The sequence below is a fragment of the Dicentrarchus labrax genome, unplaced genomic scaffold, assembly GCF_905237075.1.
Source record: "Dicentrarchus labrax unplaced genomic scaffold, dlabrax2021, whole genome shotgun sequence".
NCBI classification, from domain to species: domain Eukaryota; kingdom Metazoa; phylum Chordata; class Actinopteri; family Moronidae; genus Dicentrarchus; species Dicentrarchus labrax.
Genome location: NW_026136702.1, coordinates 14019584 through 14047080, shown reverse-complemented (window position 1 = coordinate 14047080; position 27497 = coordinate 14019584). Strand labels below are relative to the sequence as shown.

At 43.5% G+C, this 27497-nt stretch overlaps 1 protein-coding gene and 1 long non-coding RNA gene across 8 annotated transcripts in view; one reads left to right on the top strand and one right to left on the bottom strand.

Moving 5' to 3' along the window:
* Positions 1-27497, bottom strand: part of ctbp2a (C-terminal binding protein 2a) — a 64463-nt gene that overhangs the window by 13109 nt on the left and 23857 nt on the right. For 2 of the 6 annotated variants that reach the window (XM_051378226.1, XM_051378235.1), the window contains exon 1: positions 20024-22717. The exons of 1 other annotated variant lie outside the window; for it this stretch is intronic. In XM_051378226.1, the coding sequence (XP_051234186.1) occupies positions 20024-22280 (2257 nt within the window). In that variant the 5' untranslated portion in view covers positions 22281-22717. Of the gene's footprint in view, positions 1-8923; positions 9853-16667; positions 16686-20023; positions 22718-27497 lie in introns of those variants that run through there. 3 more of the 6 variants (XM_051378262.1, XM_051378269.1, XM_051378253.1) reach the window with 3 other exon arrangements.
* On the top strand, positions 3140-27023 carry LOC127351148 (uncharacterized). 2 transcript variants are annotated; one of them, XR_007880799.1, is made up of 5 exons: positions 3140-3677; positions 23901-24035; positions 24919-25585; positions 26582-26691; positions 26836-27023. It is a non-coding gene; the product is annotated as an uncharacterized LOC127351148 (long non-coding RNA). The 2 variants fall into 2 exon arrangements; XR_007880798.1 differs by having other exon boundaries at positions 23901-25585.

Below are 27497 nucleotides of genomic sequence, written 5' to 3'. Positions count from 1 at the left end.
TCGATAATCAAATTCAAACTTGTGGTCATCTCCAGTTTTTTCTGGCTTTCTATCTTTATCCTCGCCATGTTGTCGAGTTGTGATACAGTTGCCCTTCAGGGAGAAGAGTGGCACAAACTGCTGGAAGCTAGAAATGTACCAGCATTGATGAACTGAGCGAGCGTCTCGCTCGACTCCTTCAAAGACCGACTGAATCAGTCGACTGTGTGTGAATGTGCCAAATAACTCACTTTTCCAAAAATCAATGTGATGTAAAATAGTGTAATATTGAGGGGAGAAAAATCTGACAGTGTGGACACGAATTCTACTAAAAGAAAAAAGAGGGAAAAAAGAGGGAGAAGAAAAAGGAGGGGGGGGTCCACACACCACCACTCTCTGGCTCCCTGCTGCCTGTTGTCATGGTGATTAGAGGATTTGGGCAGGATTATGAAATATTTTATTTAGTGACATCTGCGCTGCTGGAGAGGACATCCAAGCCTGCTCGCTCTATGTCTGTCTCTCTTACTCCTACAGTTTTGGGAAGGACAGTGTTTGTGACCTACACGACTACAACATGCTAACATATGTACTTTAAACAGATCCGATGCATATAATGGAAATAAAAATAAAAGAAGTGTGTGCAAATGTTGCAGTGTTTGAGTTATCAGGGCTTCAATTCTGCACCACTGGGTTAGTTTTTCTGCTCTGCACAGTTGATCAAAAAGGTTGCACTGATCAAAGTTTTAAGAAGATGGTATATTTTCTGGTACAAGTATACCAATTTAAAGGCCCGTACAAAAACTATTTTTCTCATTTAGCTTGTTACTATGAAGGCAAGTGTTTCTGTGAAAACAGTTTTGGACATTTTACAAGAGATTTTTGTATTTCTGCGCTCCTGGGCGGGGCTCAGTTGTGAAAAAAAAATGTTTTATGTCAGATATTTCCATGCACCGATCAAAGTTAAGCAAAATGTGAATCTAAATTTGATGCTGGTTGTTGTGTTTGTTGGCTGATGTTGCCATGCCACTGTCAATAAAAATGCAATCACAACACACCCACGCAGTCCAGATGAAGCCGATTAGTGAGAGTTAGAGCACTAAACTCTTTATAAATAAAAGCCAATGATGGCATTTTTCCAAACTGTAACTGTGAGTGTTGCTTATATGAATACTAAATATATGTAGACACTTACATTTGACATCCAGATTTCAATATCATGCGGGCCAAGTTGAACAAACTAGTCTTTGCAAAAAGTAAAAATGACATTACTTTTATAGCGAGCAAACTTCTGAATGCAATCTTATGCTAACTGTAGATTCAAATTATAGCTTTTACAGGTTACATCCACCTCTGTGGGCTTTTTTAAGTTCAGTAAATGCATGATGTTTCCAAAGTCAATGAGTAATCGCGTTAAACAATGGTGACCTCCACACTGACCAAAATAATCGAGCAGCCCTAGACACGCAAACACACCTACACAACATAATGAATAAAAGACTACCTGCACTAGAAATGAGAACAGGATTAATTAAAAAAAGAGCTCAGCAGTGTGTCATTAATATCATAGCTTTGACAAACTGACATACAAACTGTATTTTTTGGTGTTAATTCTCCTAATAACAGGTGGAGTTCTCTGCTTCTATCAAACCAAAGAGCAACGTGAACCGCATTCAGACATCTCAGAGACGAGACACTGAGGTGTGTATTAAAAGATCTCTACAAGCAGAGGTGACATGTAGGAGAAGAGTTCATCACTCGAGGTATTAATACAGGTGTAATAAAATATCTAAAAACATCCTATCACAATATTTTGTTTTGTGATGGATTCTCAAAACACTAAATTGATTTTTGTGTTCAAACCTCGAACCGCTAGATAGCAGTGTTGTAAACGTAAACTGAGGGCTATGGTGTTACAGGGACTGTGATAAATATAAATGCACATGCTACTGTAAAGTCTATATATATATATATATATATATATATCTCACCTTGGTTACAGTATCACAATATATTGGAATATATTGAATCTTAACCCCCTATATTGCCAGATTCTTGCCAGTACACAGCCCTGGGTATTAAAAGGACCAGTGTGGAGGATTCAGGGGTGAAGTTGCAGATTGCAACCATTTGAATACAGCTCCGCCTTCCAAGCGCAATGGAGAAACTACAGTGGCTGTGGAAAACATGAGAGGGCCTTAACTAGAGCCAGTGTTTGCTCTGTCCGTTCTGGGCTACTGTAGGAACATGGCGGTTCAATGTGGCGCCCTCCGTGGAAGAGGACCGGCTCCCTCTGTAGATAAAAATGGCTCATTCTAACAAAAACACAATAATTCTTATTTTCAGGTGATTATACAGTAAGGAAGATATACTAATGAACATTATATTCCATTTCAGCCAGTGTCTGACTAAACGTTACAGATCTAAAGATGAAGAACTAAAGATGAAGAACTAGGAAAACAGGGGGGCAGTGATGTGAGAGGGAAAACAATGTTGTCAGGGTTATCTCTACTTGGGTTTGAGACCTGACATTTTTAACAGATAGCCTGCGTTACAAACTGGAGTGTGGAGTTTAAAAGAACAGAGAATTTAAGAGGCAGGGCAGGTCTAATGAAAGAAGCTACTGAGTTGCAGTTTGGGAAATGAAGTGTACACCGTTTCTGGAGTTAGACACTAACAATCAGGATATCTTGGCCAGGTGTGGTTTCAATCTTTGTGCAAGTTCCCCAACTTAAAAATACTAAATCGCTGGAGTATCCCTTTAACCCGTACACACCGTCAGATCACTGCTGTCTGATCCAAATTTGACAACATATGATCACTGCTCTTCACATTTGGAAAGGCCTTCTTTGAGCAGTTCCAACCAGTGGAAAAATTATTAGCTCTCTGCTTTCATATTCTATGTTTTGCTTACTTTGTCTTCAGTGTTGATTTTATGAGGTGAGGGTTTTATAAGTGCTTTTCTGAGCAACTTTATAACTGTGTTTTATAAAATGCTCTAGACATAAAGAGATTCTTCTTTTTTTATTATATTTCATTACAATACAGCCATTAACAATATTATTATTGTGCAGCGTTCCTAATAAAAGCAGTGCTTCATGAAAGCCTAAATGGCATATCGGAAGAAAGAACGATGAGAAAAGAATAAAAGGTACTTGAAAGAAAAAGGTTAAGAGAAATAATGTGATAGAAGTGACCTCGATCTTTAGAGTATACGCTGAAAGCGTGCATTATTCTCACAGGAGGGAGTCATTGTGTGTGTGTCTGTGTGTGTGTGTCTGTTTGTGTGTGTGTGTGTGTGTGTGTGTGTGTGTGTGTGTGTGTGTGTGTGTGTGTGTGTGTGTGTGTGTGTGTGTGTGTGTGTGTGTGTGTGTGTGTGTGTGTGTGTGTGTGTGTGTGTGTGTGTGTTAGCAAGAGGAGGGTGGGGACTGCTTGCCAAACACACCTGTGGCTCCACAGCTCTCCCTGCGCCTCCTCATCACACTCCTACAGAGTTCATTATCACAGCTCAGACTCAGCTGAGGGAGGAAATACTTCTATCATCCAACAATCACACACACGAGGAAAATGCACTGCTACTCCAACAGACAAGGCCTGGAGAACACGCTCTGAGATGAAAGGAGAGACAAACGTGCAGTCGCTTATTTGTACACACGTGGACGAGAAGAAGCTGGTGGAAAAAGCAGCGTCACTTGAAGGAAGTAGGTCAAACGCTGCTGATTAATTATTTCCTGGTGGCTAATAGCCTTTCTCCAGCCTAATAAGGCAGAACGTGGCACAGCATTTAACACATGATGAATCTGTGGATAATTAACGCCTAACAAGGCTGTTAATGAGGGTCTTAATGATTCGGATACCTGGCTGGTGATTTGAAGGATCTTGTTGGTTTTGGATGGAAAGAACTTAATCTTCCCCCTCAGTCGCTCAGCCAGCGAAGAAGAAAAAACGGCGGGGTGTTTATCATGTGCAATTGTGTGTTTTGTTCATTTGAATGGAGTGAAGGTGAATGTGTGCTCGCTAAGAAACACACACTCTGTTGGACAGGTGTTGTTGACTGAGGCTCTGTAATGGCCTCTTGTCACCATCCCTCCAGGGATTGTCTGACACATCAAAGTTAATGAGTTTTCGGGGCTTTAATCTCTCTCCTCTCATTGTGAGAAGTAAACTACGCTACATTTCATCGGCATTCTGAAGTTCTTAAACTAATCAAAAAGTGACGGGCTTTAAGTGCACCAACAGTGCCAGGAGGGGCGGGTTATGTAGAAACGGGGCCGAGCAGACGGCGTATAGGTGCACTTGTGTCCTCTGTGTGCCCGTCACTCCTTTATTTAATTTCACAAAGGCCGCAAAGCAAACATTTCTTCTTCTCTTCTTCTTGCTAAATCCACATGTAGCAGCTGGCTGTGCCCCGGCTCAGAAAAATATTGGGGATGTATTTGAAACACCTCCAAGATGCACATTTGACCACAACTGAACATTATTTTCCGTCGTTTGCCACTCTTCTAGCTAGATGAGCCGTATTACTCAGATAAAGTGAGGCTGCCTTCAAGGAAATTCACTGCACTGTAGTCACTTGGACCTGCAGAGCTACTATGTGGTACTGTGTGAGTATTTGGTGTTGACCCAGCGGAGACTTCTTACCCTTTACTCTCCCGTATGTATATGTGGGTGTGTGTGTGTGTGTGAGTAGGTTTATATCTGTTGATTATGGGATGACGATTTGGGTTATGTTGACATCCTGAATGTGTTATTGTATAATTATGACAAAAGAAACCAAAACTAGTCTATGGTCTTCTTCAGGTGGCAAGTTATGGATTATTAACCTAGCAAAGGAACCTGAACACACACACACACACACACACACACACACACACACACACACACACACACACACACACACACACACACACACACACAGGGCACAAGGCAGCACTTGTAGGCCAGCTACTAAAGAATAAAAAAAACTGATCACATCTGGTTATTTTTCTTAACTTAACTCCTCTCTTGCCACTTTCTCTCTGTTTATATCCACCTCCCTCTCCCTGTCCCTCTGTTTCCCTCCCCGGTTGGACCGGCACCAGCCCGGGGAGTTCTGGCAGCAGCTTCCCAGCCGCCCCATCCAGCAGAAAGACCTGGACTCTAGAAAACCAAAAGCAGAGCCAGCCCTCTCCCTGTCAAACCACAGGGTCCCACCCAACACCAGACAGAACACCAGACTCATTTCTAAGCGGGACAAAAATGCACCACGGAGCCATTTTTCAAGTGCCTATTTGCTGTTACGTAAATTTCTGTGAGCAGCAGGAACAACGTGTCTAAAGATGGTTTACATTAGGCAGTAGGATATTTTGGCTGGTAGGCTTTCGGATAAAAATGCAAATTGCTTGTATCAATTTCCTGTTATTGTACATACCCAGAGTATTTATCATAGTACAGCAGCCAGCATTGTCTGTAAGCCAGCAAGTAATAAAGAAACAAAGCCAACAGCTTGACTAAATAAATCTAAACCGTGTTGAGTGTGACAGCAGATAGTCTTATCCAGTGGAGGTCATGTATTGTTACATCCCTCGAGGGAAGCTTGAATGGACTAAGGTTGATATCATCCTTTAGCCAGCGCTAATCACAAGCTGGATGATTGGACAGGAAGTATGAAAACTTTTGGCATAGCTGGCAAGAGCATACTTTCAACCACAAATGGATGACAGATGTTCCAAACTAAAAAGCCTTTTTGGATTCTGACAACAGAAATAGAAGTCATCTTTTTAAACGTTAAGTGAAACTCAAAAGAAATGTGTCTCTCCTTAGTGACTACGATCTGGTGTCTAATTCTCTCGTTTGGAAGGGGCGATCTTGGAAAAGCGGCTCGGCAGCAGCAGAAAGATGCCAGACACTATGAGTCAGAGTTTTCAGGGAGAGAAGGATCATTTCCTAAATAGAGCGCAAACAATCAATGAAAGAAAATAAACCTTAGCTCAAACTTGTGTTTCTCCCCTCGGGTTTGGAAACCAATCTTCAGAATTGCTATTTAATAACATTGCACTACATCAGTTATCTTTATTCCTCTGCTTTCTGACGGATTGTGCGCTCTCGGTTTTGTGGTTTCACGGATCTCCAACATGCCTCGGTTGGTTTACAAAGACTATTTCGCTTGGAAGTCAATGCACTCCCCTCAGATTTACTTTCGGCTTGTTTGTGAGGTTGTTACGTACTTTGAAAAGGTAAACGGTCCACTCTGGGACTGCAGAGTCGCATTAACTTACCTGCGCTATTGTGATTTCCTGAATAATTACACCGTGTACTCTGCCATCTCAAATCTCTGTTAATAGCCCTCTGAGACAGTTTAGTATCCTCGCCTCACAGAGAAGCGACACACTTTAGAGACTCTTTTATATCCTATAAATTACAGGTGAGTTCTTCTAGCAAGCCCTCGCCACCCACCAGCGTATTCTTTTCACTCTCCTTTTTGCCCTTTCTCGCTCCATTTCCCACCTCCTTCCCGCTAGTCGAAGAAAGGTGATGAAATGCTCCTAAATGACTCAAACTGGTGTGATACATGCCATGGACGCTCTCACACCGGGGTTGCAGCATCCGTGGAACAATAAAACTGTGAAAACAAAAGGAAGTGAGGAAGATTTTCCATGGCACGATGATGTCAGGACCACAGTGGCGGTCGCCGAGTTCACAGCAAGCTTTCAGAGAAAACTACTCTGCAGTTGACGCAGAGCCAAAACGGGCTCAACGGGCTTAGGACCAACAGCTGGTTCTGGTTACCTAGCAACTCCCAAGCTGGGGGCCTCAGTGATGGGATAGTCCGAGAGCGAGAGGAGGGGAGGGGGGGTGCGCACCGATAACCCAGTGGGGCTTTCTTTGTGGCAAGTGCAGCCAGTGAGAAAGGAAAAAAGCTGGATTTCATCAACTCTCGCCCCCCAAAAAGACAACGTGCCACAGGCCGCCCTACCTGGCAACCCAAACACGGAGGTCTGAAGTCCAGGCGTTAAGTGGCACGGTTGGTGTTTCTCTGCGGCATTTTCCAGGGAGGCATCAGGAACAAAAACATTCTCGCTGTGGCCCAACACAGCTCAGTACTGTGAGCGTGCACACACACACACCGACACACAGAGTTTGGCTGCACTTAGCTTCACACACACCCACAGATGATAACCATTAATGATCAGTGATTATCAGGATGTCACACATTTTGTTGAATAATATTTCCAAGGGCATTCACAGCTCTCAATGCCAATGCTCCCTTCTACTCTACGTCTGGTCTCTTAAGTGCTGGCTGTCCATGTCCACCTGCACGCTACTTAATGTAACAGCGATGTTACCCTAACTGTGCATACATGTTAACAAGAATCTGACGCCTGTATTCTTGGGAGTGTCCACTTTGGAGTGTGTTTACGATCCCCTGGCATCTGTAGAAAAAGAGGGGAAGTGTAATCTTTTTTTTTGGCAGACTTGCCTCCTCCAGGCCCCCACCGGACCCTATCAGCGCCCGGCTACACCGCCGCCACCCCAGCCTGTCTCTTGTTCCACTATGTGGACACACAAAGACCTTGTTTGTCCTCCCTCTCCTCCAAACTTATCACCACCCAAACGCCCAGCCAAGAGGGGCGAGGGAGGGAAGAGATAAAAGTGTGAGAGAGAAAGGCAGGGCGAAATTACATGTAAAAGTGGAAGTGAGACCAGGAGAAGAAAAGAAGCGAAACATGCTGACATAAAGATATCACAGGTGGTGTCAGTGGTAAACAGAGTGAGAGAGAAGAGCATCCATCCATCACCAGCTCCTCTTTAAACGTTGTCTTTTGTGCTTCGCTCGCGAGGCCTAAAAACAATTGTGGTCCTGAGACAAAAGCAGCTGTCAGTGCTGATGAACAGCGGACCGCACACTCCAGATTTACTTCACATGTGCACACACACCACACACACATAAACACACACAAAGTGAGTGTGTGCAGGTCGAGGGAGATAAGGAATCTAAGCTGTGTTACATCCACACAGGCACTGACAGTTACAAACCATGGATGCAAAATCAAGAAGTATGAAAGACATCTAACAGAAAATTCTAAATTATATGTAATTTTAAAAAAAAGCACATTGGTTTAAGCACATTGGTTTCTGGCAGGATTTTGTTTACCACTCTGATACGACAACACTGATTACAGTTAGTTTACAGTAAACAAGGTATTTTTGTGATGTTGACAGCTCTGAGAAAAACAAGGAGAGTTAGCTGCTGATTATGATAACAAGTGTTTTGTGGGCCAAATTATATTTTAATGATTTTTTTCACCAGGATATTACAGATTGTTTTTTTTTTTTATCGTTTCCAGTTGTTTTTTTAAGCATCAAAAACCAAAAACCAAAAATAACGAGCCCCAAATACATCTTTGTCTCCACAGTACGTGCCCAAATACATACCCTGTGACAGACAGCATTCACACACAAGAGCAACCATTAACCCTCACACAGGGCCACTTGTATGCCCATTCTTCTGTGACCTTTGACCCATCAAATGACAACCCATCTAATCTCACCCTCCTCTTGCTGCTGTGCAGAGTCATGTGGTTTCAGACCAAGGAAACACTGACACACTCACATGGGTGCCTGCCCTCATGTGCGCGCCACACACACACACACACACACACACACACACACACACACACACACACACACACACACACACACACACACACACACCTACACACACACACACTGTTTTCATGACACACTTCATTGCAAAAACATAAGAGGCTCATTAGCCTTAAAGCCAAATCCAACTCCCTCCCCCCCCCAACCTCTCGCCATTACACACACACCACAGCTTTTTATTATTACCCCTGATGGTTGCACACACACACACACACACACACACACACACACACACACACACACACACACACACACACACACATACATATAAGCACAAGACAATGTGAAACATGCTCCTTGCCTGGGAAATGCTGTCTCCACATTCTTCAAATCAGGAGCTGCACATGGCAGAGGATATGTAGTGGAGAGGGAGGACAAAAAAAAAGTGGGGTTGAGGGGATTCTCACACAGTATGCCCTGGGGTTATCCTCTCCTCTCTACCTCCTCCTCCAGCCTCCCTACCGTCTTCTCTTGCTCTCCCACAGCTTGTTTCCAAATCTGTCCTCCTTCGTCACCTCACCCCCAGAACCTCCATTTCTCTTTTTCAGACGACTGGTACTCTTGAGGGGGGGGGAGGAATGGAAGGTGGCACAGGAGGGCAGTGGGTGAGGGGGGAGGGGGGGGAGGGAGGACAGAGGAGAGCGAGAACTACGGTCGTCACCCCCCGTGTGGTTAAAGCCTTCAACTCCTTTAATCTCCAAAGAGGGGGAGGAAAGAAAAAAAAAAAACTGGAACTCGTTTTCAGCCAGCAATCAGCACTACTTTGAGCTCTCCTCTTTCCGCCTCTTCAGCCAGATCATTTGTATCTTTTCTCCTCAGCCTCCTCTTCCCTGCTCCGTCACCCTCTTCTCTCCCTTCACGGCAGGTTTGGGCTATTCATTCAGACGTCAGGCTCACTCCATCAGCCTTTTGTTGCGAGTCACAGAAAGACAGAGAGAGAGAGAGAGAGAGAGAGAGAGAGAGAGAGAGAGAGGAAGGGGTGGGGGGAGAAAAATGGAAAAGACGAAAAAAGACAAGCCGGTACCACAGCTATGCGGAGAAAAGAAACGAGGGAGGTAAATAAAAGAGACGCACTAGAGGGGGGGGAGAAAAAAATCCTTGAAGAGCACCAGTCACAGCGAGAGGTGCAGCGGTCCTGGCACACGTACGACTCCTTCTTCCATTCTCTCCGACCTTCCCCTTTCGCTCAACATATTTTCCTTCCCTCTTTTTTTTCCCTGCCCTCCCTCCTTCCCTCCCTCCGTGCCTTTCTGTTTTATTATTTGTGATCTGGCCCTCAACGGTCTATGAGTGCCAGCCCCTTTCTCTTCCCACCCCCCTTTTTCTCAGTCTCACTCCCTCTTGCTCACAAACTCTCCTTCACGCTCCCAGTCTGCGATTTTTGATACTGCTCGATCCCTTCGCTCTTTAACGCGGGCACAAGTTGATTGGTTTTTGCCGATCAACCATCAGCCATTGAGTGCCCCATTGCTAGGGCTTCGGTGCGGGAATGTTGCTCAGCATTCCACATCAACACTTGTCACGCTTGCAGAGAAGATCAAGACGTACACAGGTTTTAATTAAAAAAGGACGAAGGTAGAAGCTCAAGTGAGCACTGACGCTGGGAAAAATGACACACAAAACCCTGGGTAATCTTTTAGTATAGCACAAACATCTGTGAACATCCTTTTTTAACAGAAAATCCTCCAGTTGCTAAATTAATTCCCATATGTAAAAATCTCTAGACACACACACACACACACACACACACACACACACACACACACACACACACACACACACACACACACACACACACACACACACACACACACACACACACACACACACACACACACACACACACACCTGCTACTGAACTCTCTGGGGAGAAAGAACAAGCAGGAAGTGTGTTCCTCTTTCAGCAGAGGGGTGAATCGCAGTCGATTGCTACATGTGAACTTACTTAAACACTTAGGAAAATCCTTCCAGGAGTCTAATTGATCCTGCGATTTAAACTCAAGCACATGAGTAACAGATTAGCATGTTTACTACTACGCTCCGACAGACGCCTTAAAAGGGATTTTCATAATAAAGGTTAAGAAGTCTGCCCAGGCCGTCGGGTCATCATATGCAGACACAACGGTGCTTTTCTAGAGGGAAGATGCAGTCCGAAAATCTGCCAGCTGGTGCAAACAGTTCAGCTTTTTAATTCTTTAGAGCCAAAACAATCAATCTTTAACTATGTTAATAATTATTGAATCGTCTGGGCTTCATCTGTATCTAAATTTAAGTTTAAAGATCTCCTCCAGACAGGTTTTAAATACCTGTAATAGTAATTGTTTTAGTCTATGTCTAATAAAATTCAAATTCTTGCACTTACATTGCATCTACTCCTCCCCAGAACCTGTCAATATGCAGATGTTGTTCATTTCTAAAGTTTAACTACTGGACAAAAGATGTCTCCTAGTTTACTGACAAGTCCATTCTCAGTGTTGCTGCACTTGTAAGTTGCATACCAGACCACAATTTGCCTCCCCACTAATTGTTCCCCTTTCAGCAGATCAATGTGAAATGGTGTTCTAGTATCAAATGCAGCACACTCATCATTCTGCACAATAAAGCTCAAACAAGTTAACAATATTTTTGGCCTTTAATGTATTGCAGTTATTCAATTATAATTATTTGTTAGTGTTACTGCCATCTTTAAAATTCATATATATATATATATATATATATATATATATATATATATATATATATATATATATATATAGTTCTACAGTAACACATCCTGCTTTATTGTATCTTTATTGTCTCCACCACAAGTGTGAAGAATCTGTGTCAGAAAAACATATGGTTACCAGTTGATCTATTTGTTGTTCTTTTTTTGGATGTTGGTACTGCTTCTTAACATTAAACAAGGACATAGAAGTGTCACACAGCTCAAAGACCAGATGAGTGAATGATCCTGGTTCAGTGCAGTTTGTAGACAGAGCTGGATGGATAAATCTGCCAATATTAGCTTATTTCAGATATATCAGTACTGGAATTTATGTCGACGATGAGAGTTACAAGAAACCGTACAGGAATACTAAACTAGGTTTGAGGTAATTTAGAAAAAGTGTCTCCAATAAATAGCTTGTCCTCCAGAGAGAAAGTGGGTTTAGTGGAACTAGAATGTCCCACTTAATATGTAAAAAAAAAAAAAAACACAAATCAAAAGCATCCCAATCATGTTTGTCATGTTAAAAAGATGTTCTATCATCTCAATATCAATATCAGTATCACACTCCAGTATCCAGTATGGATAAACAACTCGTGTATTAGTGCTGAATGTTCAGCAGATTATGAATCGACAACAATTTTTATAATCTGTTAATCGCTCGAGTCATTTATGAAGCAGAAATGCCAGAGGTTCTCTGATTCAAGCTTCTCAAACGTGAAGATTTGCTGCTTCACTCCATTTGTGTCACTGTACATTGAATATCTTTTTGGTTCAAGACAAACCAAGCAAACTGAAGACGTCACGTTCGGTTCTGGGAAGTCGTGATTGACATTTTCACTGTTAACCAACAGATTTAGATTTCAACAATGAAACTAATTGTTCGCTGCAGCCCTCTAATGACTGAAAGAACAAAAAGAACAAACGAATGACTCAGCACCACTGTGACAAACCAAGATTTTAAACTCTAAGAAAAGTGACAGTAAGCAAAAGACAGCAAAGTTTTAAAGTTTTGACCTAATAAAGAACAAAACCAATGTACTGGAGGTAGTTTAACATGCTGCAGTATTGTACATACTGTCCGTATTGTAGTGTACTGCATGTATTTACTGTAAGCTCAATAGGAGTGCAGTGAATTTAAAAGGGCTCCATTGAGGGGGTTTGGTTACAACACGTAACCAGAGCCCACAAACCCAGGCCTGGAGTAAAAAAGCCTCATTCATGTAAAGGGAGCACTGGAGGGAGAAAGGCCTACAGAATAATTTGACCTCTAAAATTCACCATCCCATCTGCCTCCTGTGATCTACGTGATGTGCTATTGCCAAATGATTGAAGCACGAATGAGAAAGAGAGACTGGTGAGAGGAGAAGAAGGGCAGTGAAAAAAAAAAAAAAAACGAGGGAGAAAGAGAGATGGTACAGCTGCAGGTGGACAACAGATGTTGAGTTTTTTTTTCTTGTTTGTGTTTTTTTTTTTTTTTTTGCAAGGCGATCTCGGCACATAAATTCTTGTTCTCCCATTCAAGCCCCGTCTGTGCATTGCTCCACCTCTCAAACACCATCACTCTCCTCCTCCACCTTCTTCTTTCACTGCGACTTGAGCCAACTGGCCTGATTAGAGAGAGAGAAAGAGATGTAAAGAGAGGATGTGAGCGAGCGAGTGGGTGTATGTGTGTGTGAGAGAGAGAGAGACATAGAGGATGGGGGATGAATGGGGGGAGGCGTTGCTTATTACACCCCTCATGTATGCTGCAGGCTTAGACAAATAATGTGTGAACATGCATCCATGAAAAATGAAACAGTGGACCAATGCATGAACAAATATGCGCACACACACACGCAAACACACACTCACACTCACTCACACACACACACACACTACATTGTGTGATATTGATTCATCCAGCAACTGGCTATCTAAACTTTAGCCTGCTCAGAAATGTAATGTGTGTTTGGGCCAAATAGCTAAAAAAAAAATAATAATAATACAAATATTCAGTGATGGCTACTTACACACACATATAGACACACAAACACAGTTCTCCTCCACCCTGTGTGAGACTAAAAACACTGTGAAACACAATCCCATTTACAGCCCTGTGTGATCCTGAACACGACTGACATGCCTACTGAGAAATGTATAATATTTTCCTCGGGTGCAAATGAGATTCATCTGCACCTCTAAACATATCTCCCCCACGCTTTTGTTAAAACACAGCCAAGCAAAGTGTCAAGTTCTGCAACGCCTGGTCTCACAAACACACACACACACACACACACACACACACACACACACACACACACACACAGACACACAGACAGACAGACAACATGGTCAGCCCTGCCTCTTCTTCCTCTGTTTAACACCCGTGAAGATTTCATTTTCTCAAAATGAATAATTCAGGGTGACTCCCTGGTTGGCACTAAGACGAAAGGAGAGGATAGGAGATGAGAGGGGAGGAAAGGAAAGAAGAAGTGAGGAGAGGAGAGGAGAAAGGGAAGGAAAGGGAGGAAAAGGAGAAGGAAGAAGAGGAAAGCGGAGATGACAGGAGAGGAAAGAACACACAAAAAAGGAAATCAGAGTAAAGGAAAGTTTAAGTGCCTTTTACCAAAGTTTGTTTATTGTTGGTATCTTTTAGTGTAATTTGAGGAAATATTGTTGAACATTTGGTGTGACTTAATTCATTTATATTTTACCACAGACGTTTTGTTTCTCTGTCGTCCTGTACGGCTTCTGGAGTGACAAATGAACAGGAAGTGGAATTTTATCGCCAGATGTTCAGTAGTAAATGAACTAGCGACACAGTTGTTTTACTGTTGCCACTGAGCCGACTCCACGCGTAAGACAGTCTGATGTCGTCATTATAATGTGGTTATGGACGACAAATAATATAGACCAAAGATAGCCACTACAGAGGGGAACAGAAGGGAAGGCGAAAGAAAACGAGAGGCGAGGAGAGGATTTTTATTGCTTTTTCTTCATCATCTTTTTTTTTTTTTTTTAGCTGCAAATGTTTGAGCGTGTGACCTCTTCTGTCTGTCCTTCTTTCGCCTCTGCTCTCCCAACCAGCAGTTAATCACTTCAAGTCTCTCTGAAAGGATGCAGCAACCAGGCCAGAAAGAGCTTTTTGCGTCCATGGTCAGACTTCGCCTTTTCAGTTTCCCTTCACGGCACGGCACCTGTGCAGCATTTTATCTGTATTCTGTACACAACGTGTCGGCAAACAAACAGACGAGCAGAAAAATAGAAGCAGCAAATCCGGCAGGGTCGTTCACTCTCAGAGGCAATAAGGAATTTTTTAAATATATATATATATATCAAAAAATGGGCATGACTCTGATGATTCAGGTTGGGTTTCTTTTTCTTATAATAAAAACAACCCCCCCCCCCCAAAAAAAATGGACTTGAGATGTCCTCCTGCTACCCTACCCTCCCTTCACTTGCTCCAAGTTGGCATGACAGAGTTTTAATTTGTGTAATCTCCCGTTTTCACTCCTCCACCCATTTCTAAGACTTCTATCACTGCCTCTACAGCAGGCAGTCTCTCACTATCTAATCTAAAACAGCCCTGTGTGTATTTAACTCCATTCCTTAGTCTTTCTTGCTCCATCTTCTCCTCTGTTCTGCCGTCTTCAGTCGAGTTCAATCACCTCCCATCTTTCCTCATTTCCCTCATTTTCCTGCCGACGGGCTCTGTAACCCACAACCACAGTCATGAATGAATGAATGTGCTGAGCTGGGTATGACGTTTGGGGGAGAAAAAGAGAAGATCGAGGTAATGGGAGAAATATGTCTCTAAACACTCTTTGAGTTAGGAGGGTGTCACAGCCAAATCAATTCCTACCGAGATTAATTTTCTACAGAAGGTAGGGAGGGAGAGGCAAAGACAAACTGGGATCAATTTATACAAAGAACAAGAGAAAGAGATGAAGAGAAAATGAGTAGTGAAGATTTTTTATAGATCTAGTCCTGGCAGTGTGAGAGAGAGAGAGACCAGAGACTTTACACACTCACGAGGGGAAAGGGAAATCACTGCCTGATATTAAGAGGAACATCTGGTGTGACACAACAGATGCACATGTGTACACACTGCACACATCATCCTGCATACAGGGTGCACAGAACTGTTATCTGGTAATGATATTCCTCAACACAGAAAAACATGAGTCTCCTGGATAATTAAATGAAAGGTTTACGTTAGCCATCAGCTTCAATTATTTCAACTTTGTTTTTGAGAAATCGTGCCTTTACCACAAATTTGGTCAGGCGGATGGCTCGAAATACTCCAATACCCATGAGCCTTGGCCCCAATTGCTATAGAGTAGGAGCTAGTCAGAGGCACCAATCATAGCTGTTGCAAATTAAAGATGTTTTCTCATTACAATTGTGAACAAAATCCCACACCATGGTTACTCAGTTCATCCCAAATTGTCCCAGAATCCAAAATGAGTTGATATAAACTGCTAAATGGCAGAATGGCATGCATGAGGTTTCTAAAAACTGTATTTCTTTAGCTCAGTGACTGGATGTTCTTACCTAATTACTCTTTAAGGCATCATCAGTTAACACCTCTCCTTTCATTTTTATGAAAGTAAGCTTGTGCTTTTTATCAAACAACCAGGTATGTTCTAACACAGTTGCTCATCGTTTGTACTAATGATTCAATCAAAAGAGTTTCATAGTCATCCAAGCCTTGAAACTACTCCAACTGCCAGTCACTTATTATTGCCTATGCAGAAAATTAACAGCTCCCAGCAAGGTGAATAAAACTGAATTTCACTAACTGAAACAGCAGAGGCTTTAGATGTTCAAAGGCACAATTATAATAATGTCTGTGTCTATCCCTTTCAGTTTAATCCAATGGCTGCATTACTCAAGGTTGTGGCACTGGTAAGCCACCCTCTCACGTCAGAAGGAGAAAATATCTATCACTATGTGCGGCGAACAGAGTGACCAGCAGCATAACTAAAACAACCTTTGACTGTCAGCCCAGATTAAGGCCAAAGTTTGACCCTCAAAGTCTAGTATGCAACACTGACAGCACTCCTCATCTCCATGGACAGTCCAAGGTTGACTGACAGCTGTCAACGCCCAGTTTCCCCTCCCCCGCCCAGCAAATAGCATTCATCATCCATCAGTAGCAGGACTACATCTCTTTCCCTCTCTCGCTTCCTTAATCCCTCACTCCGTGCAACAACTGCCTGTAACTTTGACCTGCCCCCCTTTAATACATAATCTCCTATCTCCAGAACTAATATGCCATAACCCCTCCCCCATCATCACGTCAGGCCTAAGCAGGGAAAAGAATTGCGGCTAGTATGTCACGCAGAGCAGAACTGACCTGAGCTGGCATCAGGTCGCCTGGCCAGAGTCCACGCACAGGAGTCGACACACTCCGCAGGGTGGAAGTACAAGAATGGAAGTTCCACAGTAACATCTACGTGATTATGCTGGTGTGGGGGATGGGAGTACTAGTCAGTCATATAGAGGCGGGGTCTTGCTAAAGGGTCTTTCATATACTGAGGTGAATGGGGGCATACCATCTGTGTTTCGGCTATTAAGAGAAAAAAAAAATTGGATCGTGGGTGAAACTCACTGCTGCATCTAATGGATTGTCTGAGGTTGTCAGAATATCATAAGCTCATAACTAATTGGATTTTAAGGAATGCAAAATGTGTTACTGCTGATATTACAATATCATTTGTCTACCTGACAAAATATCAACATGAAATTTTAACTGGAAGGCTGAATCCTGTTTTGTTGGGTCATTATGCATATAATGTCTTTCTTTTAAAAAAGGCAAGAGAAGCCTGAATGTGATTAATTAATGCTTTTTCCGGATGCATTAGATTAGCCAGCGAATTTGTAAAAACAAGTAACGTGTAAATTTGCAGCGTTCTCTGTCAATGGACTGACCCTTTAACCACAAGCAAATCTGCCTACGATTACTACCAAAACCCACGTTGCCTAGCAACATACAATTTAGGAATATGCTTTCAGAGCAGCTTTGCGGCTGTGTCCATTAACAGATGAAATTACCAAAGCAACAAATGTCAGCCACATGCAAATGAGGTCTACTCTGCTGACTGTGTGTGTGTACTAACAATGCAATATATGTGTATGTGGCAGACTTGAAGAAATCCTTTCCAAAGCATGTGTCCGTCTGCTGCTAAGAGGAGCAGTCTGTTTTGACAGCCAAGCAATTGGGATCTTTCAATATCTGCTCTCTTGGGCCTAAAAAATCCCAGGGATGACAACAACACAGCCTCAGTTAAATCATTTGTTTCCAGTCTGCTTTGGCCTCCATTAAAGTCAATTCCGATCTACTGACTATGTACAGTACTTCACAGAGTCTCACAGAAAACCAGAAGGCTGGTCTGAGCACAATGAGAATATCGGTGGATTAGTGCAGCAGTGGAAATGGAGGATCTGAAGGATTAACCCCCCCCCTCCCCTTCTCATTACAACCTGCACAGAGAAAATGACACAATCACACATCGGCCATCAGCACTGTAATTCGATTTTATCTGTCCAGTGATGCTGCCAGTCAGCCTCCGGTGAGTGGATGTTGATGGAGAAATCAGCCCTTATTGCCCAAAATGTCTGAAATATACTTTAATCAGGTCATGGGTGTGAAAAGAAGGTTTTATTATGCAGAATTAAAGCTTTAGTCTGATCTGGGTAACTGATCCAGGTCATTATACAGTAAAGATGCCTTTTTATAAAAAAAAATTGCTTTTTATTGCCTTTTTTAATCGATAGTGACAGCCTTAGAGTAAGGCGAAAGAGGGGAGAAAGAGAGGGAGACAGAGGGGATGACACACAGCAAAGGGCCACTCATCAGAGTCGAACTGCAGCAAGGACTCAGCCTTGGTACAGCCATGGTACACGGGTAGCCAGTCCTACCATGTGAGCCATCCGGGCGCCCCGAGCATTTTATTTTTGGAGGACTGGAATCGAAACATGAATTTGGGACACCAATAAAAATTCAATGACATTTTTTGCAGCCATTGAAACTCAGCCTACACCGGGCAAATGTAAAGCATGATCCCTGTGAGAAAATCTGTTAAACGAAGAACTAGACAAAGTTAATTGCTATTTCATGAAGGTCGGTGGTACACCTTGACAACAGCAGGACTGAAGGAAGGCTGTGTAGCCTTAGTGGCTGTAAAGGCTTTCCAGGCTACTCTGATGCACCCTTATTATCATAATGCAATAAGACATCCATGTTTACAACAACAGGGGCTTGGGGGCTGTGGGGAGATGGTGTGTGTTAGAGCAGAAAGGACTTCATCAAAAACAGCTGCAGTTACAATGATACTGCAGCTAAAGAGCTACATACAACTAATGCTGCAATCACCATCATCCCACTTTATAAATGCTGTATCACTGAGGCAGATTATATGATTTTAAAAAGTGGCAAACGCTTTTTCTCCAATTACTTATCAAGGGCATTACATATATACAATCAATAAGAGCTAAATGAGGGGAAAAAAATATTATTGTGGCAAATGCGAGCACATATTGTGTACAGATGCACATCATTCCAAACTAACACACATGCTTGCCTGGACACCTTATGCTCCCAGACTGTTAACACTACAGCACACAGTATCTGACTTTTCTGGTCAGAGAAGTGTTAATGTGAACTGTTCACACATGAATGTACTGGCTGACAGAGTGTAACATGAAGCACAGTTGTTAACATTTAAAAGGTATCAGAAAGGGTGCTGACAGCTGTTCCTCCCAAATCCCCTATACTATGCCTCATCAGTGCCATTTTGTCTTGTATTTAATGGGGAAATGTGTCATTCTGACAAGAGAACTGCATGAGATTACTGAAATAATAAAAGGATTTCACACAAAATATATGGAATTTTGACAAATCTGGCTCTCACAGAGATAAGCAGACAAGGAAGCAGGATGCAAGTATCATTTCAGCATCATGTCAAATGCAGAAACCAAAAGTAGGACAGGGATGGAAAGTCATCCTTTTACGGTTTTAATCATAATCCTGACAACAGTTTTGGAAAAGAGAGAGACAGCAACTTTGAGATTTCGCTCCACCGAGATGAGAAGAAAAGACACAACATTTCTCCATTGTTGATGTAATGACAACAAACACAGGACAGAAAACAAATGACAACACTAACCAAAAAGATAAAGCGATTAAAAATAATTCTCAATTAATAATCTCATTGTGTTTGGACTTTCCTACAGTCAAGCATCAGGCATCACACACCAGTAACCACATACAGCTAAATAACTCTCACATACCACTCAGCTGAATGATGGAAAACAGAATACAAAAAAATCTCAAAACTCCAGACAAAGATGGCATGTAATAATGATTCATCACAATGATTAGTGGGTTTCTTTTCATCTTTCAAAGAACCAAGCAAACAACTAAGTTGTTGCTTTCAATATCCTGAATGGTTCTTAAGAATGTCAGCGAGATTGTGAAAACATGATATGATTTTTAACCCACAGCAACACTGCGTTGTGGAGCTATTCAAAGCAATGAGAGGAATGGGAAATTGTGTCTTACATAAACCATGCAAAAAATGAACTCCAGCACAAATCCATTTTCTTATCTATTATAAACATGTGCAACAGCCAAGAGAAAGCAAGACCAAATGTATCAAGAAATCAGACAAACAGCAAATGGTGAGGACAGAAGGAGAAAAAAGGATTTACTTGTATCTGGAGATGCCATAGTGGACACGATGACTGGTGGACCTGTGCGGCGACTTAGCTTCTGGTTAGCAACCAGGGCACCTTGGCCTTGGCCTGGTGCTCCCATAGGGACAAGGGCATTGTCTGGTGCAGTTCCACCACCCTTACGCATCTGCTGAGGACTGGGGTGAGGGCTATGCATGGGTGACAATGGCAGTAAGTTCCTGTCCCTCTTCATCAGCTCCATGGGCACTGTGTAATTTGTAGAGTAAGCTTTTGGTACCTGTTGTGGTGGCTGTGGTAAAGCTGGCATGGACACGGGCATCTGCTGTGGCATACCTTGCATGGAGTGCATAGACCCTGCTATGGCTGGCATTGACCCAGTCATCTGCTGTGGCATTATCTGCATACCCTGCATGTGCATCCCTGGCATTGTCATCCCAGAAGAGTAGGCAGACATGGGTCTTGATTGAACAGGCATAATGGCTCCAGCGTATGGTCCTGGGGAGCGAGGTGGTTGGCCTGGGTAGCCTCCAGAGGCTTCCAGGAGGTGCTGAGAGGGGGCACTGCTCGGCCTCCTACCCATAACTTCTCCCATCCTTGGGGAGATGGTCTGCATGGCCCCAGGAGAATGTGGGGGCATCAACTGGGGGTCCACGGTCAAAGCCTGTGGAGGGTGTGGTGGATGGTGGTGCTGCTGGGAGTAGATGTCTGAACGATGACTAAAGCTATTAGAGCGGCCTCGCATGGGTGTTTGAGGTTGGGAGGGAACTGGCAGAGCCTCAGCCGGCCGCTTACAGTTGTGGACCACGCGAAATAGTACACGAGCCTGGCCAAGGTTGGGGGCAACGGTGCGGACATCGTTCTCCTCCATAACAGCCAGCATGCTAGTGGAGTCAAATCCCTGCTGGATAACTGAGGAGATGGTGCTCTCTGAGAGGCCCTCATTTCGCAGCAGGGCAAGGAATTCAGGATCAACGTTCTTCTTGGGGTCCACAGGCAAAGGCGTCTGTGGCGCAGTGGGGGTAGGAGCAGGAAGAGGAGCAGGAAGTGGAGTGACTGGGGGAGGAGGAACTGAAGTTAGAACAGCCTGCATGGGGACAGGCACTGCTGGGGAAACTGCTGCGGTCTGCACTGGGGCAGGTGGAGTGGGAAGTGGAGCTGCCATAGAAAAGTTAGGGTCAGAGATGGGCATGGTAGGTGGGGGTGGCAGGGATTGTTGCTGTTGCAGATGCTGCTGCAACTGTTCTTGCTGTAACTGTTGTTGTTGAAGCTGTTGCTGTTGTAATTGTTGCTGCTGTAGTTGCTGTTGTTGTAACTGTTGCTGTTGTATTTGTTGCTGTTGCAATTGTTGTTGTTGAAGTTGCTGCTGTTGTATTTGTTGCTGCTGTTGTAATTGCTGCTGTTGTTGAATGGTGAAAGGTGAGGCTGTCTCTTGCCTCATAATCATACCTTGACTGGCTGGATCCACTACTAGACAGGTAGCAGCCTGCTGCTGTGGATCCAAAGGGCGCCCATTAACATCAGTATAGACAGACTGACCGGTCAGAGGTGGAGGCTCACTGGCATACCGAGGAGATGCATGCTCCATACCATAGTGAGCAGGAGATGGGTCTCGGGAGGGTATGCGTTGGCCATCTGGCGTCATTTTGGCAGCAGTTACAGCACCAGGTTCCCTGTAAGCCCGGTTCAACTCCTGAGCGGTTGGAGGAGGGGGAGGAGGAGGTAGAGGCGATGCGGGGGCTTGAGGTCCTGCTCTCCCTCCCTGACCTTGATCCCACACATTACGAGCCCCAGGAGCCATCCCGAAATGAGAGCCTGACCTACTGAGTGGATGAGGGTGAGGCGGCAGAGGCTGGTGTTCTGGCCGGTAAAAGCCCTCAGGCGGCCGAGGAGTCATAGCCGGGTCATGAGAGTAGTAATCCTGATGCGGAATGGATCCTCGGTGAGCCATTGGTACACGTTCGTAATGATTTAGATCAGGCACTGAGCCCTTCCTCAACCCCCTTAGGTCGTGTCGGTCTGCGTAAACCTGTCCGTAGAGAGAGTCTTGGTAGGAATACGGGTCGCGTTTCAAATCCAGGTCAGGGGGCTGCACTCCTGGTGGAGGCTCGTACCACCCTCCTCCCTCTCCGTATGACAGAGAGCTCCGCCGGCCAGCTACTCTTGCCTGCTGCTCGTAGACACTCTCAGCCCTGTCCCACTGACCCTCATTCCCTCCTAATGTGTCCCAACTGTGGGAGCGACCAAGACTCAACTGTTTGTTAGTGACAAGCATTGGCAAAAAAGGAAGAAGCAGCAAAAGTTTTAACGGATTGAAAAAGTAAACACCCAAAACAAAAAAAAATTCCACTTGTAGCTGTGTTTTTGAAAGTTCTTTTTCAAGTCTTCATGAACTGTAGCTGCGGAACGGAGAGAGGGAGGTGCAGAACAAGCAGAAAAGAAGATGAAGCAGGGTCTACCGTTTCACCTGATATCAGGTTGTAATATTGTAAGTCCGTACTATCAGGTGACTCCCCTTTGGCTGTTGGTCCTTGAATAATTAATCTCTGGTCATGCTGTCTTGTTGTGCGCGAGGAAAGAGGACACCACACACAAAAACATTACACCAAACCACACAAACACAGTACACTGCAGAGGTAGCACAGTTATTCCACGGAAGACACGGTAACAGGATGTATGCTTGAGTTGAACGTTCAGAAAAAAAGAACCAAAAAAATGAAAGGAGGGGATAGGTTATGTTATAGGTTGGGATGGGCAGGGGCTTGTACTAATCCAATAGGGTTTATCTCTCCCTTCTCTGGGACATTTTACTCGCTCTGCCGATTGCTATGAGGGATTACATCTAAATAAAGCCTCTTTAATTCCACTTCCCACTGTGACGTCACCTGAACCAGATACAAGCATATCTGGTGATGATGATGATGCCAATGATTTAGAGTCCACCCACAAACCCCCTCACCCTCTCCTAAAGAGTCACCTACCTGAAGCTGTTGATGATGCACTGTCGTCAACAGGTTTTAGTTTTGCCAGAATCACGGCACGGGGAGGGGAGGCCAGGCAAGGAGCACAGCTTCAATGAATACAAATGAAATACAGTTCTCTCAGCTAAGTCCCATGTGCTGTCAGTAAACATCAAATCCACTGTGATTGGACACTAATCCTCCAGGCCCCATGCTTGCAGCAGAGCCACCACGCAACTGCTGCCCAACTCACTCTGAAATGTCCTTGATGCCTTCGTGGCGCTCACTGTCACTGCCCCACTCTCCTTGATTTGAGATCACTCGGTCCTGCTATCTGTATCTTAACTGGAGGATGTTGAAAATTACAACACAGGGATTGCATGGAGATTGCAGAATAACGAAATCCAGCTGCAATGTCTGTCCCATTTTCCTTCTTGTCATTTCAAGAAACTGAACAACACTGAATAATCAATATTCCCCTGTCTTGTAGAGTAGAAGGATAAGTGTTAAATGCAACACTTATACAGAAAGTCAGTGTTTTCTTTGGCCATTCAGTCAGTAAAAAAAAAAAAAAAACACCTTCCCCCTCTTTCCTAAAGCTCATCTGATCTCCTTCACTTAAAGAAGCTCTGTAATCTGGATTTGCCTCTTTGCAGAGAAAAATAAAACATGGGAGTGTGGCGTGTGTGTGTAAGGGGGGGGGAGGGTTCCTTTTGTAACAGCAGTTAATCCAAAGCACCTACAACCTTTGCCTTGCAAAAACCTTATGCTTGTTGAGCTGAAAACAACAGGAGCTCATTCCGCTTTATTCAAATATGCCATAGTGAAAAAAATCTATTTGCTATTATGCTGCAGTGTTTTATATTATGCCTTGGCCATAAACCATACATAAAGATGTAATTAATGGTATACATTTATCATTTTGTTTAACCAAGGTGATGTTCAACACATGACTGACGGTGTACCAACCAACCTGGCTGCCTGCATGTCTCATTTCATGTCACTGTGGCTGAAACCTGATCCCTACTGCAGAGGATCCCTGTTTATTAATGCATGAAAACAGATGTAAGGTGAGGAAGTGTCCATTTCCATCCAAATCTAATCTCAGAGCTAACCATAGCGAGGGGCAGTAATACATATTTTAGACGGTGAAGAAAGTCTTAATATATCAGCATATTGAGAAAAACTTCCTGAATATCTTACAGAGGGCCCGTGGAAACTGTTCAGGCATGTCCGTCATTGGCACTAATTTCTTGTTTAATCACAGTTGTGTAATTAGAGTAGGAAGAGATCAGAGAGGTAGCGGAGTATTCTGCTGTTTTCACAAGATGACAGGAAAAAGCTGATGACACTGGCTCCAAAACCAATTGCGCAGATGACTGAGAGCGTTTTTCTTTGGGTAAGGTCAGAGGAACATTAGTCAGCTTTATGTAAAAAGGAAATTAAAACGGGAAAGGAGAGGAGGCAAGGGCGAGCCGGTACAGAGATCTAAAAGCAACTATAAAGATGAATTATTAAATCAAAGCTGAGAATTGGAAAAAGAACTGATTTTTGAAGCCCATTTTGATTTTATCAGGCAGGGTGTTGCTGTTATAAAGGCATCAAGTTCTACAATCATTTCGAATATGGGTGTCATTCATTTCCTAAGGCACACATGCTTATGTAATATGGACACTATTTTCCTAGATGTCCAAATCGGAAAATATTCATCTGTAAAAGTCAGAATGTGCGTAGATCATTCTTAATTTAGTATACCACTGCAAGGTTAACAGTCTCTTTCTGAGACTTGAGCTGTTTAAAATGAGGAGAAAATGATCAGAGCCAATACACAGACACACACACACACACACCCACCCACACACACTCATGTCAAGGGCAGTAGCCTATAGAGTATACGTGATCCCCTGGCTTCTTTCCCCAACCTCATCCACTCCTCTCATTCTTCTATCCCAGCTCTCAAGGGACTCTAGGTCTCAGTGCAGCAGATCTCTCATCCCCATAAAGTCAACCTCAAACAGAGAGACGGGGGCAGAGGTGTGTACTCAGGGTTTGCCGATCTAATCCCGACAGGAAAGTAAATCACAGAGTTCTGTTTGTCTCAAACTAAACAATGTTTGACTTTCAAATTCTAATGTTCCTCCATTTGCCATACTTGCCAGACTATGCACACAACGCCAGATTCACTGTAACAGAGGGATTTAGGAATTAAGCCGGGGATTTTAGAACAAATATAATACCACCCCAGCAGAAGCTTATAAAGACCTTACATTGAATAAAACTTGACTGGTAAAAAATTCTAAATGGGTAAAACATATAGAAACTTCACTAAATGAACCTCGAGTAAGGATACAATTATGTAGTTCTTTTAACTGCTAATACATTTCATAAAACTCTACTTTAGCCTGATGTAGTGTATGACTTTTCTTTTACAGGACTACAGAGACAATTGCGAGCAGCAAGTAACAAGACGGAAAAGATGTACAACGTCAGATGTGAGGCTAATCTGTCACACAAGGCGCTTGCCATTGTTTAACAAACACTCTTCATCTCCCTGTCACTCAGTCCTCCGAGTCCCTGCCTCCACATTAATATTACAGCTAAGCCAGCAGAAGAAGCAGAGGTGGGTCATATTGTGTTTGTGTGTGCGTGCTTGCATGCGTGCGCTTGTTGGTGCATGTTTTAACCGTGTTAAATGTTTGCATGCTTTACCAACTCTTGGAAACAGAGGGTTCACATGCAAGAAGTCCCATTTAGAAATGTTCTGTCACTCACGCTCACCCCTCCATTTACACACCCACTCAGTCACACACACGTAAGGCTTGCACGATCCCGGATCCCCACTCAGCCTTTTGACCCCGTTGTGCTCGTCTTCTGACGTGCAACAGAGACAGCAGCGGCCGCGGAGCTTCGTTAATGTCCCTTTTCATTCACACACGCAAAAAACGCCGCCAAAAGCCTTGGCCTTGGTCTGACGTGCATACATGAATAAAAATCACACGCTAACTCAAACTGAATACTGCACTGCAACAGAAATAAAAACAACTGTCTCCTACAGTGTGACACGTCGTGTACTCAAGGCATGATTTGAATGTTAAACACACATTGACTTATGCATGAGCGTGGGGCAGGAGGCACTAACTGGAAATGGGATTACAATGCCACTACCACAGCAAAGAATAACGCTGTCAGATGAATTGTAATGCACACTTAACAGACATTATGCACATGACTGCCTTGTATGTGATTCCAGTGGGATTATTTGTCTCTTCAAACATCTCCATAGGGACTAAATGGACTGTAAAATGGAGGTCGATGGCAATGAAGCTAGTACTTATCTAAATGACAATCATTTACACACACGTTTTTTTCAATTTTGCTAGTATGCACGAAATACACACACACACACACACACACACAGCAGCAAAAGCGCACAAATTCTACAGAATTTCCAGCTATGTAAGAGAGAGACACCTCTACCCATAATCCATCTCCTTTGGGTGCACCCCATCACCCCACCTCTCTGATATGATCTCCAGCACGATCCAGAGAAGCCACATGTCATTACAATACTTAATGTCGTAGCTGAGGAGCTTATTTTGAAATCTGATTTTTCCAGGAACTCATTTCCAACTTTCAAACAACCGCTAAACTACATGCCAGCTCAAACAAAGGCAACAGCAGACACTAAGGAGAAAAGGATAACCATACCATAAAACTTCATTCAAGGTGTGCACAAGAGACAGTAACACTCTACTGATAATAATAACACAATCACACATACCGGTTTGCTGTGATTATAAGAATTTCCATCCAAAAACAACACTTTCTACCATTTCTCAATGTGCTCTTTTCTCTTCTCCTCCCCCCCAGTTCTCCATGCCCCTCCCTGCCTCTCCACAAAGCCTATAAAGGGGTCGTGGGTTTTGGTGAGGAGCCTGGAACAAGCCTGAGGGGGGGTCAGACTCAGAGACCGCTCCGATGACTTCATACCAGAGCTGGATGCCAGAGCGTGGGGAGACGAGTGGGAGGGAGGGAGGGATGAAAGCAGAGAGGTGGATGCAGCCGAGCCCCGAGTCTGTGCTGAAAAGCTGAGGATACGAAGCCCCCCCCTGCAGGGGAAGATGACATCAGGAGACCCCCCCCCCCCCCTCCCCCCCCCTCCTCCCCATCTCCTCCAAAGCCTCCCTGGTTGTCCTCTCTATTTAATATGAAGTGTTTTGTTATAAAAAAATTTAAAAAAAGCTTGCAGGTCTGTTAAATGTGAGATTATGAATAATTCACAGGCTTAGTTTTATGGTATTTTAGCTTGACTGGCCAAATTATTTACTGTTCAGTGTTTAAACATCTCCTCCTGTTGTACACATGACAAAAAAAAGCGTGCATTATCAAGCAATAACATATTTATTTAACTGCCAACTAAAAACACTTGGAATCACCATGACAAATTGCACTACCCCACCTTGTGGTGTTTGCATCCAAGCACAGATTTACAACTTGTAAATCAACATTCAGGAACATGCTGTTACTGCGAC